The sequence below is a fragment of the Macaca nemestrina genome, chromosome 15 (genome assembly GCF_043159975.1).
Source record: "Macaca nemestrina isolate mMacNem1 chromosome 15, mMacNem.hap1, whole genome shotgun sequence".
NCBI classification, from domain to species: domain Eukaryota; kingdom Metazoa; phylum Chordata; class Mammalia; order Primates; family Cercopithecidae; genus Macaca; species Macaca nemestrina.
The window spans coordinates 2,012,876-2,031,604 of NC_092139.1; the positions used below are offsets into that span (position 1 = coordinate 2,012,876).

The 18,729-nt window shown below is 54.4% G+C and overlaps 1 protein-coding gene across 1 annotated transcript in view; it reads right to left on the minus strand.

The window, feature by feature from the left end:
* Positions 1 to 989: 989 nt before the first annotated feature.
* LOC105470521 (neurotensin receptor 1) overlaps positions 990 to 18,729 on the minus strand; it is a 54,254-nt gene continuing 36,514 nt past the window's right edge. Inside the window, exons 2-4 of the mRNA XM_011722604.3 lie at positions 7,265 to 7,466; positions 5,144 to 5,234; positions 990 to 3,837 (exon numbers count right to left, since the gene is read on the minus strand). Coding sequence (XP_011720906.2) covers positions 3,588 to 3,837; positions 5,144 to 5,234; positions 7,265 to 7,466 — 543 coding nt within the window. The 3' untranslated portion in view covers positions 990 to 3,587. The remainder of the gene's footprint in view (positions 3,838 to 5,143; positions 5,235 to 7,264; positions 7,467 to 18,729) is intronic.

Genomic DNA, 18,729 nt, shown 5'->3' on the forward strand with positions numbered 1-18,729 from the left:
CTCCTCCCCTCTGCCTCCCGCCAGGGCCCTACTCAGCCCCTCCATGGGCGCTCAAATCCCTCAAGCTCCCGACCCACCTTCTCCCTCCCCTGCTGCTCCCCTAGCACCTGTCCTTCTCCTCTCCAGCCACTCTGAGCCCCTCATGTCCCTGGGGAGACCCCTCACTCTTGCCCTCTCCCTTGCTCAGGCTCTGCCTCCCACCGGCCCACCTTCCTCCTCCTCCAGGCAGCCTTCCTGGACTGTTCAAGCCCAAGCAAATGCTGCTTCTGCTGAGCTCCACAGGGTGAGCCCAGCACGCCTAATCCTGAGGTCCGGGAGGCTTGTGAGAAAGACTCCAGGGCCCCTCCCTGCAGACTCTGCTGTCACCAGCCTCTTGTGGCTCAGGCTCAGGCAAGCAGGAGAAAAGCTGTTGGTGCCCTAAAAGGGAGCACAGCAGAGAGCCAGAGCCGCCCATCCAGGGATGTAGAATGACCAGGGCCTTGGCGGGGGAGAATCGGAAACGGTGGGTCTGGGAGGTGCCTGGGAACCCTCATTTTTAGAGCAGAAGTCCTGGGGTGAGGGTCCAGCTGCATCTTCTGTCTCCTCAGTGGCCTGCACGGGGTTGGGCCCAGGCAGGGGCTCGGTACTGCACCCAGGCTTGTCTGTCCACTGCTAAGGCCTTGACAAGGCCATGACCCCACCAACCACAGGACCCCTGGGTTGGCTAGAGGGGGCCATGGAGATCTGAGTTGAGCGGTCATGGGACCCCGGGCTCCCCGCTTCACTGAGCCTCCTCTGTGTCCAGCGCACAGATCATGAGACTGAAGCTCAGGAGACAGTGAGGACTTGCCCACACAGGCCCCTCAGTGGTCACTAGGCCCTGCAGGAGGTCTGCTGCTCCTTGAAGAATTAGGGAGGGTGGGTGGGCTGTGAGCAGAGGGATCCTGGCGCCCCCGCCCGCCAGCCTCTGGGGCCAAAGCCCTGTGGTGTTTGGTAAGAGGCCCAGTGCAGGCTGGCTGCTGCGTCGGTGTGTGTCTGAATGAATGAATGAGCGAATGAATGAGTGGGTGGGCACGTGCAGGCCCTCAACACTCAAGTCCACATCCAGAGCCCTTCGGACACCTTTATTAAGAGATACAGGGGTTTGTTTTCATCAACTGCAGACGGTGGGAGTGGGGGTGGGCGTTTGAGCTACGGGGCTGCGTCATCACCGGGGGCGGCTCAGGGGCTCCAGACTCCATGACGGACGCACTCATGGCAGGCAGGGCCAGCTTCTGGGCACACCTCGTGACCTGGCCGCAAGCTAATGATATAAGATCAGGTGTCGTGGGTGTGTCTGTGGTGCATGGACATGTGTCCCTACCTACAGCAAGTGCACAGAGAGGAGCATAAAAACATCAATAGGAAAAACCGACTTCAGTCACAGTCACAGTCACAGACTCCGCCCTGGAGATCCTGCGTCTACCGAGGGTCTGGGGCAGTGTGGCATCCACGTTGCCCTTTCTCAGAGCACCATCCTGAGAGACACCGTTCTGTCTGTTCCAGGGTGTGTCCTCCAGGACAGTCCCTTCCAGGTGAGAGGGTGGAACGACCACACCTGTTTTTTAGATGAGAAAACCGAGGCTCAGAAATTATGGCCCAAGGTCCAGGAGCCCCAGAGAAGGGTCTGAGGCTCCCCTGTCTGGCTCCGAGTCCAGGTCCACGTTCAGAGCCCAGCCTGAGGGGCCTTAGCATTTGCTAAACTCTGAGCCCACTCCTAACACTCCTGAGCAGGGGTAGGGGCTGCACTGGCCTCTGGACCCCCCTGGCTGGCAGCAAAGCTCCTCTGCCCAGAGCAGACCATGTCATGGGAGCTCTGTGGGGGAGGAAGGTCCCTCTGTGCTCGCCCTGTTTCCCTGGGGTTGGTGGCCCTCGGTCGCTGGGAGGGCTGCCTGGCTGACAAGGTTTGCGGGAGGCAAGGTATGATAGGAAGTGCAGCGAATGGGCCTGACTCCCCTGGGCCCTGTTCTTGGTGAGCCGAAGGGCCCTGTGGCTGGAGAGGGATTTTGTGGGGCTCAAGGAACCCATCAACTCAACAGCCAGATCCAAGTGACTGCAGATACTATAGATTCAACTCTCATTTCACAGACAGGGAAACTGAGTCTGGAGAAGGCAAAGTGGCTGAACACAGCCCAAGATCAGGTGTCCGGGTCCCAGGTCCACATGGCCGGTGCAGGCAGCCTGCCCAGAGCCCACTTCCCCTGGGCAAAGGCTGCTCCGAGACATGGAAATCCTTTGAAGAAAAGGCTGACTTTTGCTTCCTGTGGCTCCCAGCTCCTGGCTGGTCCCGGCCAGCTTCTGCTGGGAATGTCTTCTCTTGGGCTCAGGCAACCTTCTTAAGCCAGGGGCCTGGCCAGTCCTGTCCTCTGTGGAGCCTGGATCCTAGAGACCAAGGAGGCGCCAGCTTTTTCAACTGCTTGGAGGCTGGGGCTAGGGCTGCCGCCGCCAGTGGGTGACAAATGAGTCTGTGCCTCAGCCCAGAGCTGCCGGCCAGCGATGCCTGGACGCACGGCTCCTCACCTGAAGCCTGAGTTCCCGGGACCTGGCGTCTTACTCAGGGACCAGGCACCATCGGCCCTGTCCCACGTTCCCCTTTTCAAGGCCCCACCCTGAAGCCAGCTCGGGGCCTGGCGGCCAGACGTCATCCTGCACAGCCACAAGCAGAGCACACGGAATGCGCACCCCATCCTGGCCATGGCCACGTGGGCAGGTGCGGGAGACCAGGCCCCTGATCCGGTGTCCCTTCTGCCGAGCCTGAGAGGCCACAGCTAAAGATCGTGAGGCTGAGGCCTGAGCCCCCTCCCACTTGGTGTCCCAGCAGAGCCCCTGGGCCTTGGCCTGGGTGAAGATGGGAGGGAGGAGGGGAGGCCGAGGTCTGGGCGATTCCAGGTCAACCCATTTTTGTCCTTTTTGGGCTCATGGTCCCTTCTGGGGGCTACGGCTGCCTGCGGCAAGGGTGGTGGGAGGGACACCTGGCCCCAGCAGTGGCCCCCAGCTTGCCAGGCCTGAAGGGGAGAGTCAGGGAGCTTTCTTGGAACTGCCTGAGGAGGGGGGCATGGGTCTGCCTGGCAGGGTCTGCAGGCAAGGCCCAAAGGCACGGAGCCTGTGGGACTGGGGCTGGACTCCCCGAGCTAGACAGAGGGGGTGCAGGCCTCAGAGATGTGGACATGGGAACAGCAGCCCAGACATCAGAGGCCCAGCCCCACACAGCACCTTTCATTTCCTTCTCTGGAACCATCCATTAGTCCGGGAACAAAGAAAATGGCCTTTGGCTGCACACTAATTTCTCCTTGTGAGAGGCCCTTTTCCTATCTGGGAGAGGAGCACTCTCTTGTTCTGGCTTTCAAAGAGGAGATGGGGGAGGGGTGGGGAGGAGTTGGGGACAGGCCCGGGAGACGCGGATGAGAAACAGGCGTTGGGGGGTGGATTGGGGGTCCCAGGCCTCAGACTCCAGCACAGGCTGGCCTCTGCCCGACCCCCATCAAGGCTCCTGGGTGGGGGCTGCTCTGTTTGTCGGGGGCAAGGACCCATGGCCAGGCTCCTCCTGGACACGGCCTGGGGCGCAGAGCCTAGTACAGCGTCTCGCGGGTGGCATTGCTGGACAGGGTGTGGTTGCTGGACACGCTGTTGGCCTTCCTCGAGAAAGCTGGCCTCTTCCTCCTACGCCGCCACACAGGGCAGAGGCAGGCCAGTGTGGCCAGGAAGATGTGGCGGAAGTTGGCGGAGACGAGGTTGTACAGGATGGGGTTGATGGTGGAGCTGACGTAAAAGAGTGCGTTGGTCACCATGTAGAAGTAGTGGTAGAAGTCGTAGAGGAACCTGCGGGGAGACGAGGCACTCAGACCCCAGACAGAGCTCTTGAGGGCCCCAAGGTGGGGGTGACAGCCGGGGCCACAGTGGCCGAGGGATGTGGTGGCTCAGACGCTAATTAAAACACCACTTGAGAATGGTTGCGCATGGGGACATTTCACAACAAACTCCAGGGTCTGGCCTCTCCTGAGCAGCTGCAAGTTCTGGTTGTGCACCTGCCTAGCCTGGGCTTCTTTAGGCGGGGTGTGGACTCTGCTTGTCCATCCCTACCTCTCCCTGCAGCCACCTGCATTGCCCTTCGCAGCTCTGTGCATCCAAGGGTCCAGGGCTCAGCTGGTCCTGGCCTAACCAAACAGCCAGGGCAGGAACCCCCTCCACGCCTCCCCAGCAGCCACACACCGTGCCCTCCTCCCTCACCAGGCAGCTCAATTACCACCAGGCAGCCCTGAGTTTCAGAAGCTTTTGCGGTGGCCGCACTGTTGCCTGTGCCTTCTCCCCCTCATTGGTCCTAGGTGCGCCCTCCCCAGTGGTTGTCACTGGAAGGAACCTGTTATTCTGGAATCTGGCAGCCCCACTGCACAGAAAACAGCTCACAAGTAGGTCCCAAGCTGCCATCTCAGGATGGCCAGCCGGCAAGGCTGGCCTCTGGCTGGTGCCTGGGGCTTTGGATTTGGGAAGGCTCTGCCATTTTTGGATGAGAGGGGCTCCCTGCACCTGAACTGTTGGTGCAAACAGTAGGGGTTTGCCAGGCAGTGGGTGCCCCTGGGATCAGCCCCCACATTGTCCCGTGAGGCTCCTCTGGGAGGGAGCCCTGGAAACTGCATCTGGTCTCCCCCTGACCCCACTCCATGTGTCTTTTCCCTTTGCTGACTTTGCTGTATAAGCAAAGTTTGTCAGTATTGCAGCTCTTGCTGCGATAAGTCACAGCCCTGAGTATAATTCCAGGCTGAGCCCTGTGGGTCCAACCTGGGTGGCCTTGGGGCTCTGACAGCTCCCATATGAGGAGGTGACACCCCCACCATGTTCCCAACTGAGCCAGGGATGTCTCTCTTTACGCCTTCGGGAAACTGCCTGGGCCATCTCTCTTAGGACCGACTTTCCTTCTCTGCACCAGACTGGCCTGCACAGTCCCTGCCCTGAACCTATCCCTCCATGGCCTTCTCCCGGCCCCAGTCACAGCACAGCCCTGCCCAGGGAGTCACCGGGGGACACACCACACCCCTGTCCTGAGCGGGTCCTCTCAGCAGTGCCTGCCACACCCACCCTCTGTTTTGGGAGCACTGACTTGTCCAGCACCCAACCTCCCAGTACTCACGGAGTCCACTGCTCGTCCGAAATGTAGCAGAACATGAGGCGCCGCACGTGGTAGGGCAGCCAGCAGACCACAAAGGCGATGACCACTGCACCTGAGGCACAGAGACGTGGGCTCAGAGATAGGACACGGGCTCAGAGAGGGAGAGACGTGGGCTTGGGGAGGGAGACACAGGCTCAGAGACAGGACACAGGCTCAGAAAGGGAGAGACATGGGCTCAGGGAGGTAGACACTGGCTCAGAGACAGAAACATGGCCTCAGAGACAGAGAGATAACGGCCTCAGATAAAGAGACACATGGCCTGAGGGAGGTGCAAGGAGACATCCCATGTTCATGGATTGGAAGGCTTGATATTGTTACGGTATCAGTACCACCCAAAGCCCTCTACAGATTCAATCCCTATCAAATTTCAAGAATGCTTTTTGCAGAAATAGAAAAATCTATCCTACAATTCATATGAAATCTCAAAGGATCCTGGGCAGCCAAAACAATCTTGTAAGAAAATAAAGTTGGAGGTCTTACACTTCTTATTTCAAAACTTACTACAAAGTTACAGGGTTGTGCTGGCTTAAGGACAGACAAAAAGACCAAGGGAATACACTAGAAATCCCAGAAACGAACCCTCACCTTTATGGTCAAGTGATCTTCAACAAGACCATTCAGTGGGGGAAGGACAGTCTATTCAACAAAGGGTGTTAGGAAAATGGGACATCCACTTAAATGAAGGTGGATCCTCCCCTCACACCATATACAACAATGGACTTGAAGTGGATTAAAGACCTGAACATAAGAACTAAAACCACAAAACTCCTGGGAGAAAACATAATGACTTCACAACATCGAGTTTGGCAATGATTTCTTGGGTATGACACCAAAAGCACAGGTCACAAAAGAAAAAAGTAGATAAATTGAACAACATAAACACTAAATTTCTGTGTATCAAAGGATGCCATCGGGAGAGTGGAAGTCGGCGCATAGAAAGGGAGAAAATATTTGCAAATCACATCTGATAATGAGTTAACCTCAAGAGTATAACTCTTAAAACTCAACATGAAAACAAACAATCCAATTCAAAAATGGGCAAAGGACTCAGATATTTCTCCAAAGAAGATACAAATGGTCAACAAGCACATGAAAGATGTTATTAATCATTAATCATAAATCACTGGAGAAATGCAAATCTAAACCACAATGAGATGCCACCTCAAATCTATTAGGATGGCTGCTATTAAAACAACAGGCACACGCCAGGCCCAGGACACACCTCGGAGGTCGGCAAGCCAGCAGTCCTGAGCTGGGGCTGGTCCTCAGGGTTTTGACAGAATGGGCATTGCCCTGCTGTGTGGGCCACACCTTGGGCTTCACCAGCCCTGAGAGCTCTGTGTCCAAAGCTCTGGCTGGTTCCCATGAGCAGGGAAGGCTGAGCCCAGAGCCAGGCTCCCTTAGGGTCATATACTTGGCTGTGGGCCTCTCCTGTGACTGGCCACATCTTCGAACAAGCCCTGAAAATGGGCCAGCACCAGGGAGGAGCTCAAGCCAAATGCTTCAGGCAAACCAAACTGAAGACCTGGGTCTCAGGCATGGAAGGGCTTCATTCTCTCCTATTCTCATCACACTCTCCAAGTCCTGCTTGGAGAATGTGAACAAGGGAGGGAGGGATGGAGGGATGGAATGAGGGAGGGAGGGATGGAATGAGGGAGGGAGGGATGGAATGAGGGAGGAAGGGATGGAATGAGGGAGGGAGGGATGAAAGGAGGGAGGCAGAGAGGGATGGATGGCTGGAGGGAGGGAGGAAGGGAGGAAGGGAGAGGTAGAGGAGTGAATGGAGAGAGGGAGAGAGGGATGGTTGGATGGAGGGAGAGATGAAGGGAGGAGGGAGGGGTAGATGGATGGAGGGAAGGAAGGATGGATGGATGGAGGGAAGGAAGGATGGATGGATAGAGGGAAGGAAGGATGGATGGATAGATGGAGGGATGGAGTGCAGGGGGGAGCTGGCACCCTTGGGTCTTGGCCTGATAGCTCCATCCCTATGTCTTTAAACCTTGCCCAGGCTTGGGGTGGTTCAGTGCTCTTTTGCTGGCCCTGGCCTGCCTCCCACCCCTGGAGGGCCCAGAGGTTACGTACGTAGAACGCGCACGCCGTGCCGCAGGGCCTGGACCCTTCCGGGCTCGATGGCCATGCTGAATGTGCTGTGCTCGCCCCTAACCGTGCACACCTGGCCCTGCTCGGCCGCCTGGCGTACCATGACGGTCAGCTTGTTGGCGATGATGGTGTTCAGGACCGAGATGACCACCATGGGGAATATGAAGGACATAAAGGTGTTGACCTGCAGAGAGGAAGGGGGAGGCCGTCAGAGCCAGCAGCGGGACCCATGCACCCCCACCTGGGATGCCTGCCGTGCTGGCTGGGGTGTCAGGCCTGCTAGGTGCGAGGCCCTCAATCAACACAAGTTCAGGAGGTCCGGCCCTATCCCAGCTGCCCGGAAGACACAGCCACCCCAGCCGCTGTTCCAAGCTGGCCCTCAGCCTGCCCCCGACCCTGCCTCGGACTGGGAAGAAGTTCGCAGACTCCCCCACCTTCATGGGCCCCTCCTGAGGGTCCCACTTGTACACAGCAAGGAACACAAACACTGGGGTGTCCCGGCTGTGGCAAAGGCCCTGGGCTCTTGGTTCCCAGGTCTGGACACGTTGTATTTATGGCTGAGGCCCGCAAGCACGTGGCTGCCCCCTCCGAGGCCCGTCTTGTGGGACAGCCAAGCTCTGGCCTTGCAGCTGTGTGCAGACGGTTCTCTTAGGTCCTGACAGCTCACACTAATAGAAGCCCCTTCCTCTCGCCCACCCCAGCTACCTCTCAGGGCATTGAAAGGTACAGGGCCCCTGTTATTAGCACCTGGAGCCCCCGCTCCCCAACTCTAGCTTCCACATCAACCCACAAGGCTGGGTCATCACAGCTACTCGGCACCTGATCCGAGTCCTGGACAGGCTAGAGGTCCTGCCCAAAGACTCCAGCGCAGGAGGGGCTGCGCCTGGATCTGAGCCTGGCCCGAGCTGAGTCCCGCTCCTTCTGCGACTCCTGGCTGAGACGTGACTCTGCAGGCACCGGCAGCGTGGCCGTGGCTTCCCCAGATGGGGCAGTGGCTCAGCCTCCTCCTCAACCAGAGCTGCTGCCCAGAGGCCCAGCCTCCTCCTCAACCAGAGCTGCTGCCCAGAGGCCCAGCCTCCTCCTCAACCAGAGCTGCTGCTCAGAACAGGAAGGGGATGCGTTTGTGGACGCGCAGCAGGAGAACACGCCAGGACGGCCACGGCCCAGCTTCCAGTGGAGAAACCGGCACCCCTCCCCGGGGCAGTGGAATAACAGCCATCAATGGCTTTAAAACCTTCCTTGGCCTTGGATTCTTTGTAAGATGCTCTTCTCTGCAAGCCAGATCTTGGTGCCTTTGGCTTCCGCACTTGCGGGTTCGATCTTGTGCCAGAGACGGAGGCTGCCCCCTCTCTGCCAAGCTGCCTGGGATCCTCATGCTGAATTTCTGATTCCAAGAAGCTTTTGGGTACCTTGGAGAAGTGGCGTGTACGGGCTCTGCGGCCCGTGGCTGTGATTTCGGTAGAAAGTTCGGGAGTATCTGCCGTGGGATTCCCTGGGCTGGGCTGCAGGGGCCACCTCCCTCCCGACCTCCTCCCACCAGGGAGGGCAGAGCCGTGTGGCCTCAACAGTCCAAGTCAGGACGGTCCCAGTGAAGACAAGCCTCACCGTGTCCTGCTAGTGAAGGCGGCGGTGGCCATGGGACAGGGCAGCCACTGAGAGGTGCCGGGTCGTGGGAATGTCGGTGGGTTTTCTCCCTGGCCCCCTCTGGGCACTGGCTGAGGCACCTCTGAAGGTCCTTCCTGCTCCCACTGAAGCTCCCGGCTCCGCTCAGAAGCACTCAGAGGCCTTCAGGGAGGAGGCAGTCTGAGTTCACCCTCCTGTTCCATTTCAGCAGAGTTCTGCTAACAGATCAGAAGACATGCACAGAGAGGGGGCACTCAAACCCCCGGGAGGCAGCGTCCTGCACCTGCCAGCCCCGCGTCCCTCGCTCCTGCCACCTGTGTGGGCTCCTGACAGCCACTGCCACTGCTGCTGACCCTGGCTGGACGACGGGTCTCTTCTGCCCTCCCCTGCATGGGTGTCTGGATCTGAGGCTGCCCCACGTCCCTCATTTCTGCTGCTCTGGCTGAAGTCCACCTTCTGCAGGACAACAAGGTGCTGGTGGGACTGGGGGCAGGTAAAAACTCCCTCTTCCCACTCGGGCTGCTGGGAGCGGGGACGGGGGATGGCCAGGCCCAGCCTCAGGAGACAAACCAATTCCCTGTGAGTCACTGCAATCCGGGGATAGTTTAAACAGCACCAATGTATCCAACACAGATTTTAAATGTCAAAACATTTAAAATACCAACCTCACCGACACGGGCGGCAAAAATAGCTACCTCTGGGGGCCGGTGGTAGCTGCCCCGGGGCCGGTGGTCTGGTCCCGACCCCCTGGCTGCCCCTGTGGAAGGATCCTGCAGTTTCCAGAGGGAGGGAGCAGAGGCTGCCACAGGGCCGTGTGTGGGGACAGAGGCAGGGCAGCCCCGCCTTGCAGAGGGAGTGTGGCCCTCCCCCGCCTCCCCCACCTGCCCACCCTGGAGACTGAAGCTCAGCAGGATTGGGGGGTGAGGAGAATGCACCCTGACTCCCGGGGCCAGCCTTCTCTTCCCAGACGCACAGCTGGAAGCAGGGCTTTGGCTCATGGTGTCCTTTCCTGAAATCTCTCCCGCTCTGGGTAAAGAGCTGCCCCCACCTCCACGACAAGCAAAGGGAGCACGTCCGTGAGCAGCGCGGGGCTCGGAGGAAAGGCTGCGATGCTGCCGGGGTGAGGGAAGGACTGAGCAGGCGCAAGGACAGGCCCCTTCCTGGACAGACAGAAGGACCCGTTGAGATCACCTCTGTATATCCAGTCCCCATAAAACACGAGAGCTATGTGCATAGACACACGGACTCTACAATTCAAGTGGGAAATAGTCTCAGAATGGCCAGGATGGCTCTTGAAAGGCAGCGTGGCAGGTCGCTGAGACAAGGGAGCCTCGGCCTTGCCAGCCACTGGGATGTACCTGAGTGTCACTGAGAGTGACCTTAATGAGGGGAATTCGGCATTGACTGTGCCAGATCAGACAGAAGCTCCGTCTGTGATGGAGACAGCACCCAGATCATCGGGGAGAAGACTGGCCACCCAGGCATGGTGCTGGACAGCTGATGGCCTGGACCACAGCCTCCTTCCCCTGGGGAGCCGTGCACCCTCCATCCAGCTGGCATGTGGCCCAGACCTGGCCAATCAACACATCCCAACAGGCCTGGGTGGACCCTCATTGGACAGGTCAGCCAAAGATTTGCACCAATCACATTTGTCTGATGAGGGCCGGCCCCAGGCCTTTGTTAGACACTAGCTTTGCCTGGGCTCACTGAGTGGGAAATGCATCTGTGGCCATCGGTGCCGTTTTCCTACCTTTTAGGGAAGACCTGCCTAAGAATGGAGCCAGCACCGGTGGAACAGAGCACTCCAGGACGTCGTTTGTGCTCTTGGATCAAGCGGTGCCTGTTGGACTTTCAGTGTGTCTTGAGCGAAATAAATATTCCTTTTTTTAAGGGATAAGACAATTTGACTTAGTTCCTGGAGCTTGTACCGTAACTCATAGAGATCTTACACCAAAAAAATTCCAGATGGTGAGAAGATTGAAAAGATTAAAACCTAAAACCAAAAACCTTCATGGAAGTTTTAAATTTAAATGTATGTATTTTTAACCTTTTCCCACAGCTTTATTGAGGGATAATTGACAAATAAAAATTGTATCTATTGGCCAGGTACCGTGGTTCATTCCTGGAATCTCAGTATTTTGGGAGGCTGAGGCAGGAAGATCCCTTGAGGCCAGGAGTTTCAGACCAGTCTGGGCAACATAGTGAGACCCCATCTCTACAAAGACTAAAAAGTCATCCAGGCATGGTGACATATGCCTATAGTGCCAGCTACTTGGGAGGCTGAGATGGGAGGAGTGCTTGAGCCCAGGAGTTTGAGGCTACAGTGAGCTATGACTGTGTCACTGCACTCCAGCCTCGGTGACAGAGCGAGACGCCCATCTCAAAAAATTTGTATCTATTTACTGTGTACGATGTGATGTTTTGATCTATGGATAATTGTGAAGTGATCACCACCATCAAGCTAATGAACACATCCATCACCTCACATAGTGACCCCCTTTTATTGTAGCGAGAACACAAGATTTATTCTAGGAAATTTTGAGTGTGCGATGCAGTATTGTTAACTCTGGTCCTCATGCCATACCTCAAAGCTCCAGAACTTACTCGCCTTATACCTGAAACTTTGCAGCCCCTGATCGTCCTCTCCCCGTTCCTCATTCCCCTCCCCCAGCACTCAGTGCTCTGCTCTCTGTTTTCACGAGTTTGGCTTTTTCAGATTCCACACATAAGCGAGATCACACAGTATTTGTCTTTCTGCGCCTGGCTTATTTCACTTAGCATAATGTCCCCAGGTTTATTGAGGTTACTGCAAATGACAAGATCTGCTTGTTTTTCAAGATGGAGCAGCACTCAGCTGTGTATCCGCACCACGCTTTCTCGATCCGATCCGTGGGTCTGTCAAGGGACACTTGGGGTGATTCCGTATCTTGGCTATTGTGAACAGTGCTGCAGTGGACATGGGCTTGCAGGGATCTTTTCAAGATCCAGATTCCACTTCCTTTGCATAAACACCCAGAAGTAGGATTGCTGGATCCTATGGTGGTTCCATCTTTAATTTTTTTGGGAGTCCCCATACTGTTTTCCGTAACAGCTGTACCCGTTTCATACATTCCCACCAACAGTGCACCAGGATTCCCTTTTTGCCACATTGTCCCCACCACTAGTTATCTGCCTGCTTTTTGATGGTCGCCATCCTAACAGGTGTACGGGGGTAGCTCACCGTGGTTTTGATTTGCAGTTTCCTGATGACTAGTGGTGGTGTGTTGAGCACCTTTCATAAACCCATTGGCCATATGTAGCTCTTCTTTGGAAAAATGTCTACTCAGGTCCCTTTTCCATTTTTAAATTGCTTATTTTTCTCCCATTTTGTAGACTGCCTTTTCATTTTGTTGTTTCTTCTGCTGTGCAGAGACTTTTCAATTTAATGTAGTCTCATTTACGTTGTTTTTGTTGCCTGTGTTTTTGCTGTCATAAAAAAATCATTGCCGAGACCAATGTCAAGAAGCTTTTCTTCTATGTTTTCTCCTAGCAGTGTTACAGTTTCAGGTTTTATGTTTAGATCTTTAATCCACTTTAAGCTGATTTTTTTTTTTTTTTGCATGGTGTGAGATAAGGGTGCAATTTCATTCTTTTGCATGGGGATATCCAGTTTTCCCATCACTGAGGAAACTGCTTTTTCCCCACCGTGTATTGGTGCCCTTGTGTCTAAGTCCATTTTATGTTGCTTATAACAGAAGACCTGAAACTGGGTAATTTATAAAGAAAAGGCATGTATTTATCATGGTTATGGAGGCTGGGAAGTCCAAGGCCCAAGGGATGCAACTGATGAGAGCCTTCTCGCTGGGGGGGGACTCTTGGAAAAGTTCCGCCGTGGCGTGGGGCATCATGTGCAGAGGGGGCTGAGCGTGCTAGCCCAGGTCTCTCTTCCTCGTCTCATAAAGCCACCAGCTCCCCTTGTGTGATTGCCCCTTAATCCATTAACTTATTTATTTATGAATGGATTAATCCATTCATGAGGGCTGAATCCTCACAGATCCCATCACCTCTGAAAGGCTCTACCTCTCAATCCTGTCACACTGGGGATGAAGTTTTAATATGAGTTTTGGAGGGGACATTCAAACCATAGCACCTTGTCAAAGATTATTTGACTGTATAAAAGTGGGTTTATTTCTGGGCTCTCTGTTCTGTTCCATGGATCTATGTGGGGTTAGTACCATGCTGTTTTGATTACTATAGCTTTGTAATATAAAAAGAAATTAGGAAGTGTGATGCCTTCAGTTTTGTTCTTTCTTAATATTGCTTTGACTATTTGAGCTCTTTTGTGGTTAAATATGAATCCTAGGATTTTTTTTTCTATTTTGCATAAAATGTCATTGAAATTTTGATAGGGATTACACTGAATCTGTAGATCACTTTGGATAGTACAAAAATTTTAACACTATTAATTCTTGCAAACCATGAACATGAGATATCTTTCCATTTATTTGTGTCAATTTCTTTCATCATGTTACATTCAGTGTACAGGTCTTTTACTTCCTTGGTTAAATTTACTCTTTTTGATGTTATTATAAATGGGATTGTTTTCTTGCTTTTTTTTTTTTGTTGTTGTTGTTGTTGTTTTGAGACAGATTCTCATTCTTGTTGCCTAGGCTGGAGTGCAATGGCACCATTTTGGCTCACTGCAACCTCCGCCTCTCAGGTCCAAGCAATTCTGCTGCCTCAGCCTCCCAAGTAGCTGGGATTATAGGCATGTGCCACCATGCCCAGCTAGTTCTGTATTTTTAATAGAGACTGGGTTTTGCCATGTTGGCCAGGCTGGTTTCGAACCCCTGACCTCAGGTGATCCACCTGCCTTGGCCTCCCAAACTGCTGAGATTATAGGTGTGAGCCACTGTGCCCAGCTCTCTTGATTTCTTTTTGGGATAATTCATTGTTAGTATATAGAGACACAACTCATTTTCATATGTCAATTTTTTATCCTGCAACTTTATTCAATGTGTTTATTAGTTCTAACAGCTTTTTTTTTTTTTTTTTTTTTTTTTTTTTTTTTTTTTTTGGTGGAGTCTTTAGGGTTTTCTATACATAAGTTCATGTCATCTGCAGAGAAAATTTTACTTCTTCCTTTCTGATGTGAATGCCTTTTACTGCTTTGCCTTGCTTAATGACTCTGGCTAGACCTTCCAGGACCATGTTGAGTAGAGCATCCTTGCTTTGCCTGACCTTAGAGAAAAAGCTTTCTACTTCTTACCACTGAGTGTGGTGTTAGCTGTGGGTCTGTCATATGTGGTCTTTACACTGAGTGTGGTGTTAGCTGCGGGTCATACGTGGCCTTTACACTGAGTGTGGTATTAGCTATGGGTCTGTCATACGTGGCCTTTACACTGAGTGTGGCGTTAGCTGTGGGTCTGTCATACGTGGCCTTTACACTGAGTGTGGTGTTAGCTATGGGTCTGTCATACGTGGCCTTTACACTGAGTGTGGCGTTAGCTGTGGGTCTGTCATACGTGGTATTTACACTGAGTGTGGTGTTAGCTGTGGGTCTGTCACACATGGCCTTTATTGTGTAGCATGCCTTCAATACCCAGTTTGTTGAGTGTTTTTATCATGAAAGGATGCTGAGTTTTGTCAAATGCTTTTTCTGTATCAAATGAGATGATCGAATGGCTCTTGTCCTTCATTCCGTTCATATGGTGAATCACGTTTACTGATTCGCGTGTGCTGAACCACGTTTGCATCCCAGGGATAAATCCCACCTGCTCATGAAGGATGATCCTTTCAACATGGTGTTGAATGCAGTTTGCTAGTATTTTGTTGAGAATTTTTGCCTCTTGGTTCTTTTCTCATAGCGTCATTCTCTGGCTTTGGTGTCAGGACAATGCTGACCTTGTAAGATGAGTTAGAAAGTGTTCCTTCCTCTTCACATTTTCAGAATTGTATAAGGACTGGCGTTAATTCTTCTTTAAATGTTTGTAGCATCCATCAGCGAAGCAACCTGGTCCTGCCCTGGGGTTTTCTTTTTTGGGACGTTTTTGATAACTGATTCAGTCTCCTTATTTGTTATTGGTCCTTTCAGATTTTCCATTTCTTCATGTTTGACTCTAGGAAGCTTGTGAGTTTCTTTACATTCTAGGAATGTATCCATTTCTTCCAGGCTGTCCAGCTGGTTTGTATAAAATTGTTCACAGTTTATTATGATCCTTTTGATTTCTGTGGCATCTCGTAAAGTCTCTTCTTTCACTTCTGATTTTAGCTACGTCTTCTCCCTTTTCTCTTGGTTAGTCTAGCTTCCCTCCACCTTTCTCCCTTCCTCCTTCTGTCCCCTCCCACAAACATCACTGCTTTGGAGAAGGCATAGGAGCCCCTCCCATCAGGGGTCTTGGATCCTGGGGAGGAGAGACCACTGACAGAACCACCTGCAGTAACTTCAGGGCCAATAAGAGCTACAGACACAGCGATGCTTGTGGCAGCCTGGCTGCGGTAGTGCTGGGGGTTCCGGGAAGGCCTCTGCTCAGAGGCGACTTCACATCTCTGACCTGATGGCACCCACGAGCCTGCAGGGACCCTGAGCACTCCTGGCAGACGGTCCTTTAAACTCAAGGACCTGAGAACTCAGGGGGTGAGAACTGAACAGGAAGCAGACGGCCAGGCTGGGGTAGCGTGGGGCCTGGTGGCGACCCCCCAGGCGGCAGCCTGGACCTTCCTCCTGGCTGACCCCTTCTCTGACCCCTGCTAGGTCTGGCCCCCGTCCCTGCCCAGGCTGAGCATCTACCTCTCTAGGCGTCTCAGCCCTGGCCACATAGGGTGGCCTTGAGGGACTTTGTCTAGTGGACTCAAGCAGCTTGAAGGTCATGCAGGGCCGGCCAGAAGACGCCTCAGCGCCACTGACGCCACAGCACCCTGGAGCCTTTCTGTTTGTCTCTAAAGAGAGCAGGGAGTCACCTGGCCCAGCCCCATGAATATTCTGGGGGACGCGTGGTGGCTGTGACTCCCAGACCACCTGGCTTTGCAATTCCAAGCAGCAGGGGAGGGTCGTGGCCGACATCAGGGAAGCCCTGGGGACGGCGAGGCTGTCCAGTCCCACGGGGTCCGTGCCACAGCTGGATTTGGAGGTGACACAGAACATGTGTCTCTGTCTCTCTTTGTATCTTTCTCCTGTGATGTCTGCTTTTCTGTGACTCTGTCTCTCTCCTTGTATGTTTTCCTTCCTGTGTCTGCCTCTGCGGTGTCTCTCTGCATATCTCTCTGTGTGTTTTCCTCTGTGTCTCTGTGTCTTTCACTGTTTTCCTGTGTCTCTGTCTCCGTGTGTCTCTGTTGTTTCTCTGTGTCTCTATCTCTGTGTCTCTGTTCTCCTGTGTCTCTCTCTGAGTCTGTTTTCCTGCATCTGTTTATCTCGGTTGTATCTTATCTGTGTCTCTGTCTCTCTCTCTCTCTGTTTTCTTGTGTCTCTGTCTCTGTCTCTGTGTCTCTCTCTGTATCTCTGTTTTCCTCTGTGTGTCTGTTTCTCTGTCTCTGTGTCTCTGTTTTCCTCTCTGTCTCTGTGTCGCTGTCTGTCTGGGTCTCCCTCTGAGTCTGGTGTGTGTACCAGCACCCTCAGGTGGCAGGAACTGGCTGGGCCACCCACCTCGGAGCTGGCTGGGTAGCTGGGCTCTGGGCTGTGGGCCTCAGTGGCTGGGTCTGAGGTTTTGGGGGTGATTGTTTCAGAGCAGAAGGTCGTGGTGGGAGACAGGGGTGTCTGCTGTGACAGCCGTGGTGGTCTGGAGGTGGGGCTGCCTCCATGGGAATCTCATTCGTGCTTCGGGCAGTATCCTCTGCTGTGTGCACCCCTCAGCGGCCATCCCCTGCCTCCTGGCCCTGTCTGGGTCTGGGGGATGGCGTTTGAGTGGCTGGTAGGGCCTCAAGTCTTTGGGAGGCAGCCGAGTGCCTGGGGTTTGGTGCCAGGAAGGGTGCCTGGCTTGCTCCCCGGCCAGCTGTGAGCTCGGCAGGTCCTCCTGGGCTCCATTTCTTTTTTCTTTTCTTTCTTTCTTTCTTTTTTTTTTGTGTGTGTGAGACCGAGCTTTGCTCTTGTTGCCCAGGCTGGAGAGCAGTGGCGCAATCTCGGCTCATCGCAACCTCCACCTCCCAGGTTCAAGCAATTCTCCTGCCTCAGCCTTCCTAAGTAGCTGGGATTACAGGCACGCGCCACCATGCCCAGCTAATTTTTTATTTTTTATTTATTTTTAGTTTTTTTTGAGACGGAGTCTTGCTTTGTCACCCAGGCTGGAGTGCAGTGGTGCGATCTCAGCTCACTGCAAGCTCCACCTCCTGGGTTCACGCCATTCTCCTGCCTCAGCCTCCCGAGTAGCTGGAACTACAGGTGCCCAGCTGCCACACCTGGCTAATTTTTTTGTATTTTCAGTAGAGACGGGTTTCACCACGTTAGCCAGGATGGTCTCGATCTCCTGACCTCATGATCCGCCCACCTCAGCCTCCCAAAGTGCTGGGATTACAGGTGTGAGCCACCGCGCCCGGCCCCTCAGCATCATTTCTAGAAGAGTGAGCCCAGAGGTGCTGCCTCAGTTCCCGGAGCACTGACTGTGCTCCCTTGGGTGTAGAAAAGGGAGCAAATTGGGGGGCACAGGGCTGTGACTCGGGAGGCTGGGATGGGACACGCTGGGGCGACGGCTGGTGGGGCCAGGCCTATGGGAGGGACAGCCTGGCCTCTGCCCCCTTGCGTTTGTAATTTTGTTGAGGAGGAGGGAGGTTGAGTGAAAGGTTAATGAAACAGCAGGTGTGTTAGGGGGATCTGGGTGAGGTTGCAGCCTCTGGGTGGTTGGTCTGAGCTTGGCCGTGGAGACCAGGTGGGGAGTGGGAGGGGTACACACGGTATGCCTGTCCACGGGTGAGGGCACAGCCAGCCAGCAGGAGGGTGCCCCCGACACAGGCTCCAGACAGCCGGCCTCAGCCCCTCAACCTCAGGCAGGGTGTTCTCACCTCACTCTTCGAGAGCAATTGCTTGTTTTGTATTCTGCCTTTCTCTCTAATTAATCCCATCATGTTTAGATCAAGAGACAGCCCCAGACTGGCCCACTGCTTCCCGGCTCCATGGCCAGCCTGTGCTGAGTGGGAAGGTGCAAAACACTTTTGCTTTGCAGAACCCAGAGGCTTTGAAAGACGGCTGCAGAAGCTGTGCGGCGGGTGGGAGGGGAGGCTCCTGTCCACACCCTCCCAAGGTGGTGACCGCTGGGGTGGCCTTGCTGGGCTGGCAGGGGATCGCCCCCTCCCTGAGCGGATGACCAGCCCCAGCAGGGCCCGGGCTCAGGGACGGTCTCTTCTAACCTCCCAGACAGACTCCAGGTGGAGAGGCCCCCGCTGGACCCAGCAAACACTGACTTGGGAGCAACCCTCAGGGTTCTCATGACCCCGACCTGCCTTCCCCACCACAGCTGAGGCCAGGAACGACGGCAGAGTTAATTCAGAAACGCTGTGTGCCAGGGCTGTCAGCACAGGCTTGTTCAAAACACCAACGACTGCGGAACAACTCAAAGGCCCACCCTTTGAGGTTGGTCACCATGTCCTGATGCTCACACCATGGGGCACTCGGCTGACTGGACTGGGGGCAGGGGGCAATGAGGCAATGGGTGGGCCTGAGATGGCCGGGATGCGTGTCCAGCAGGGGCGGCTCCGTGCTCCCCTCCAGCCTGACTCTGGATTGGAGCCCACTGAGCTGATCTGGGGAGAGGGCAGGGTAGTTGGGAGGGTCTCAGGTGTGTTCCCCCAAAGCCAGATTCCCACAGTGAACTACCAACACGAAGCTGAAACTCAGAGAACGTTCCACTCGCCTCTGC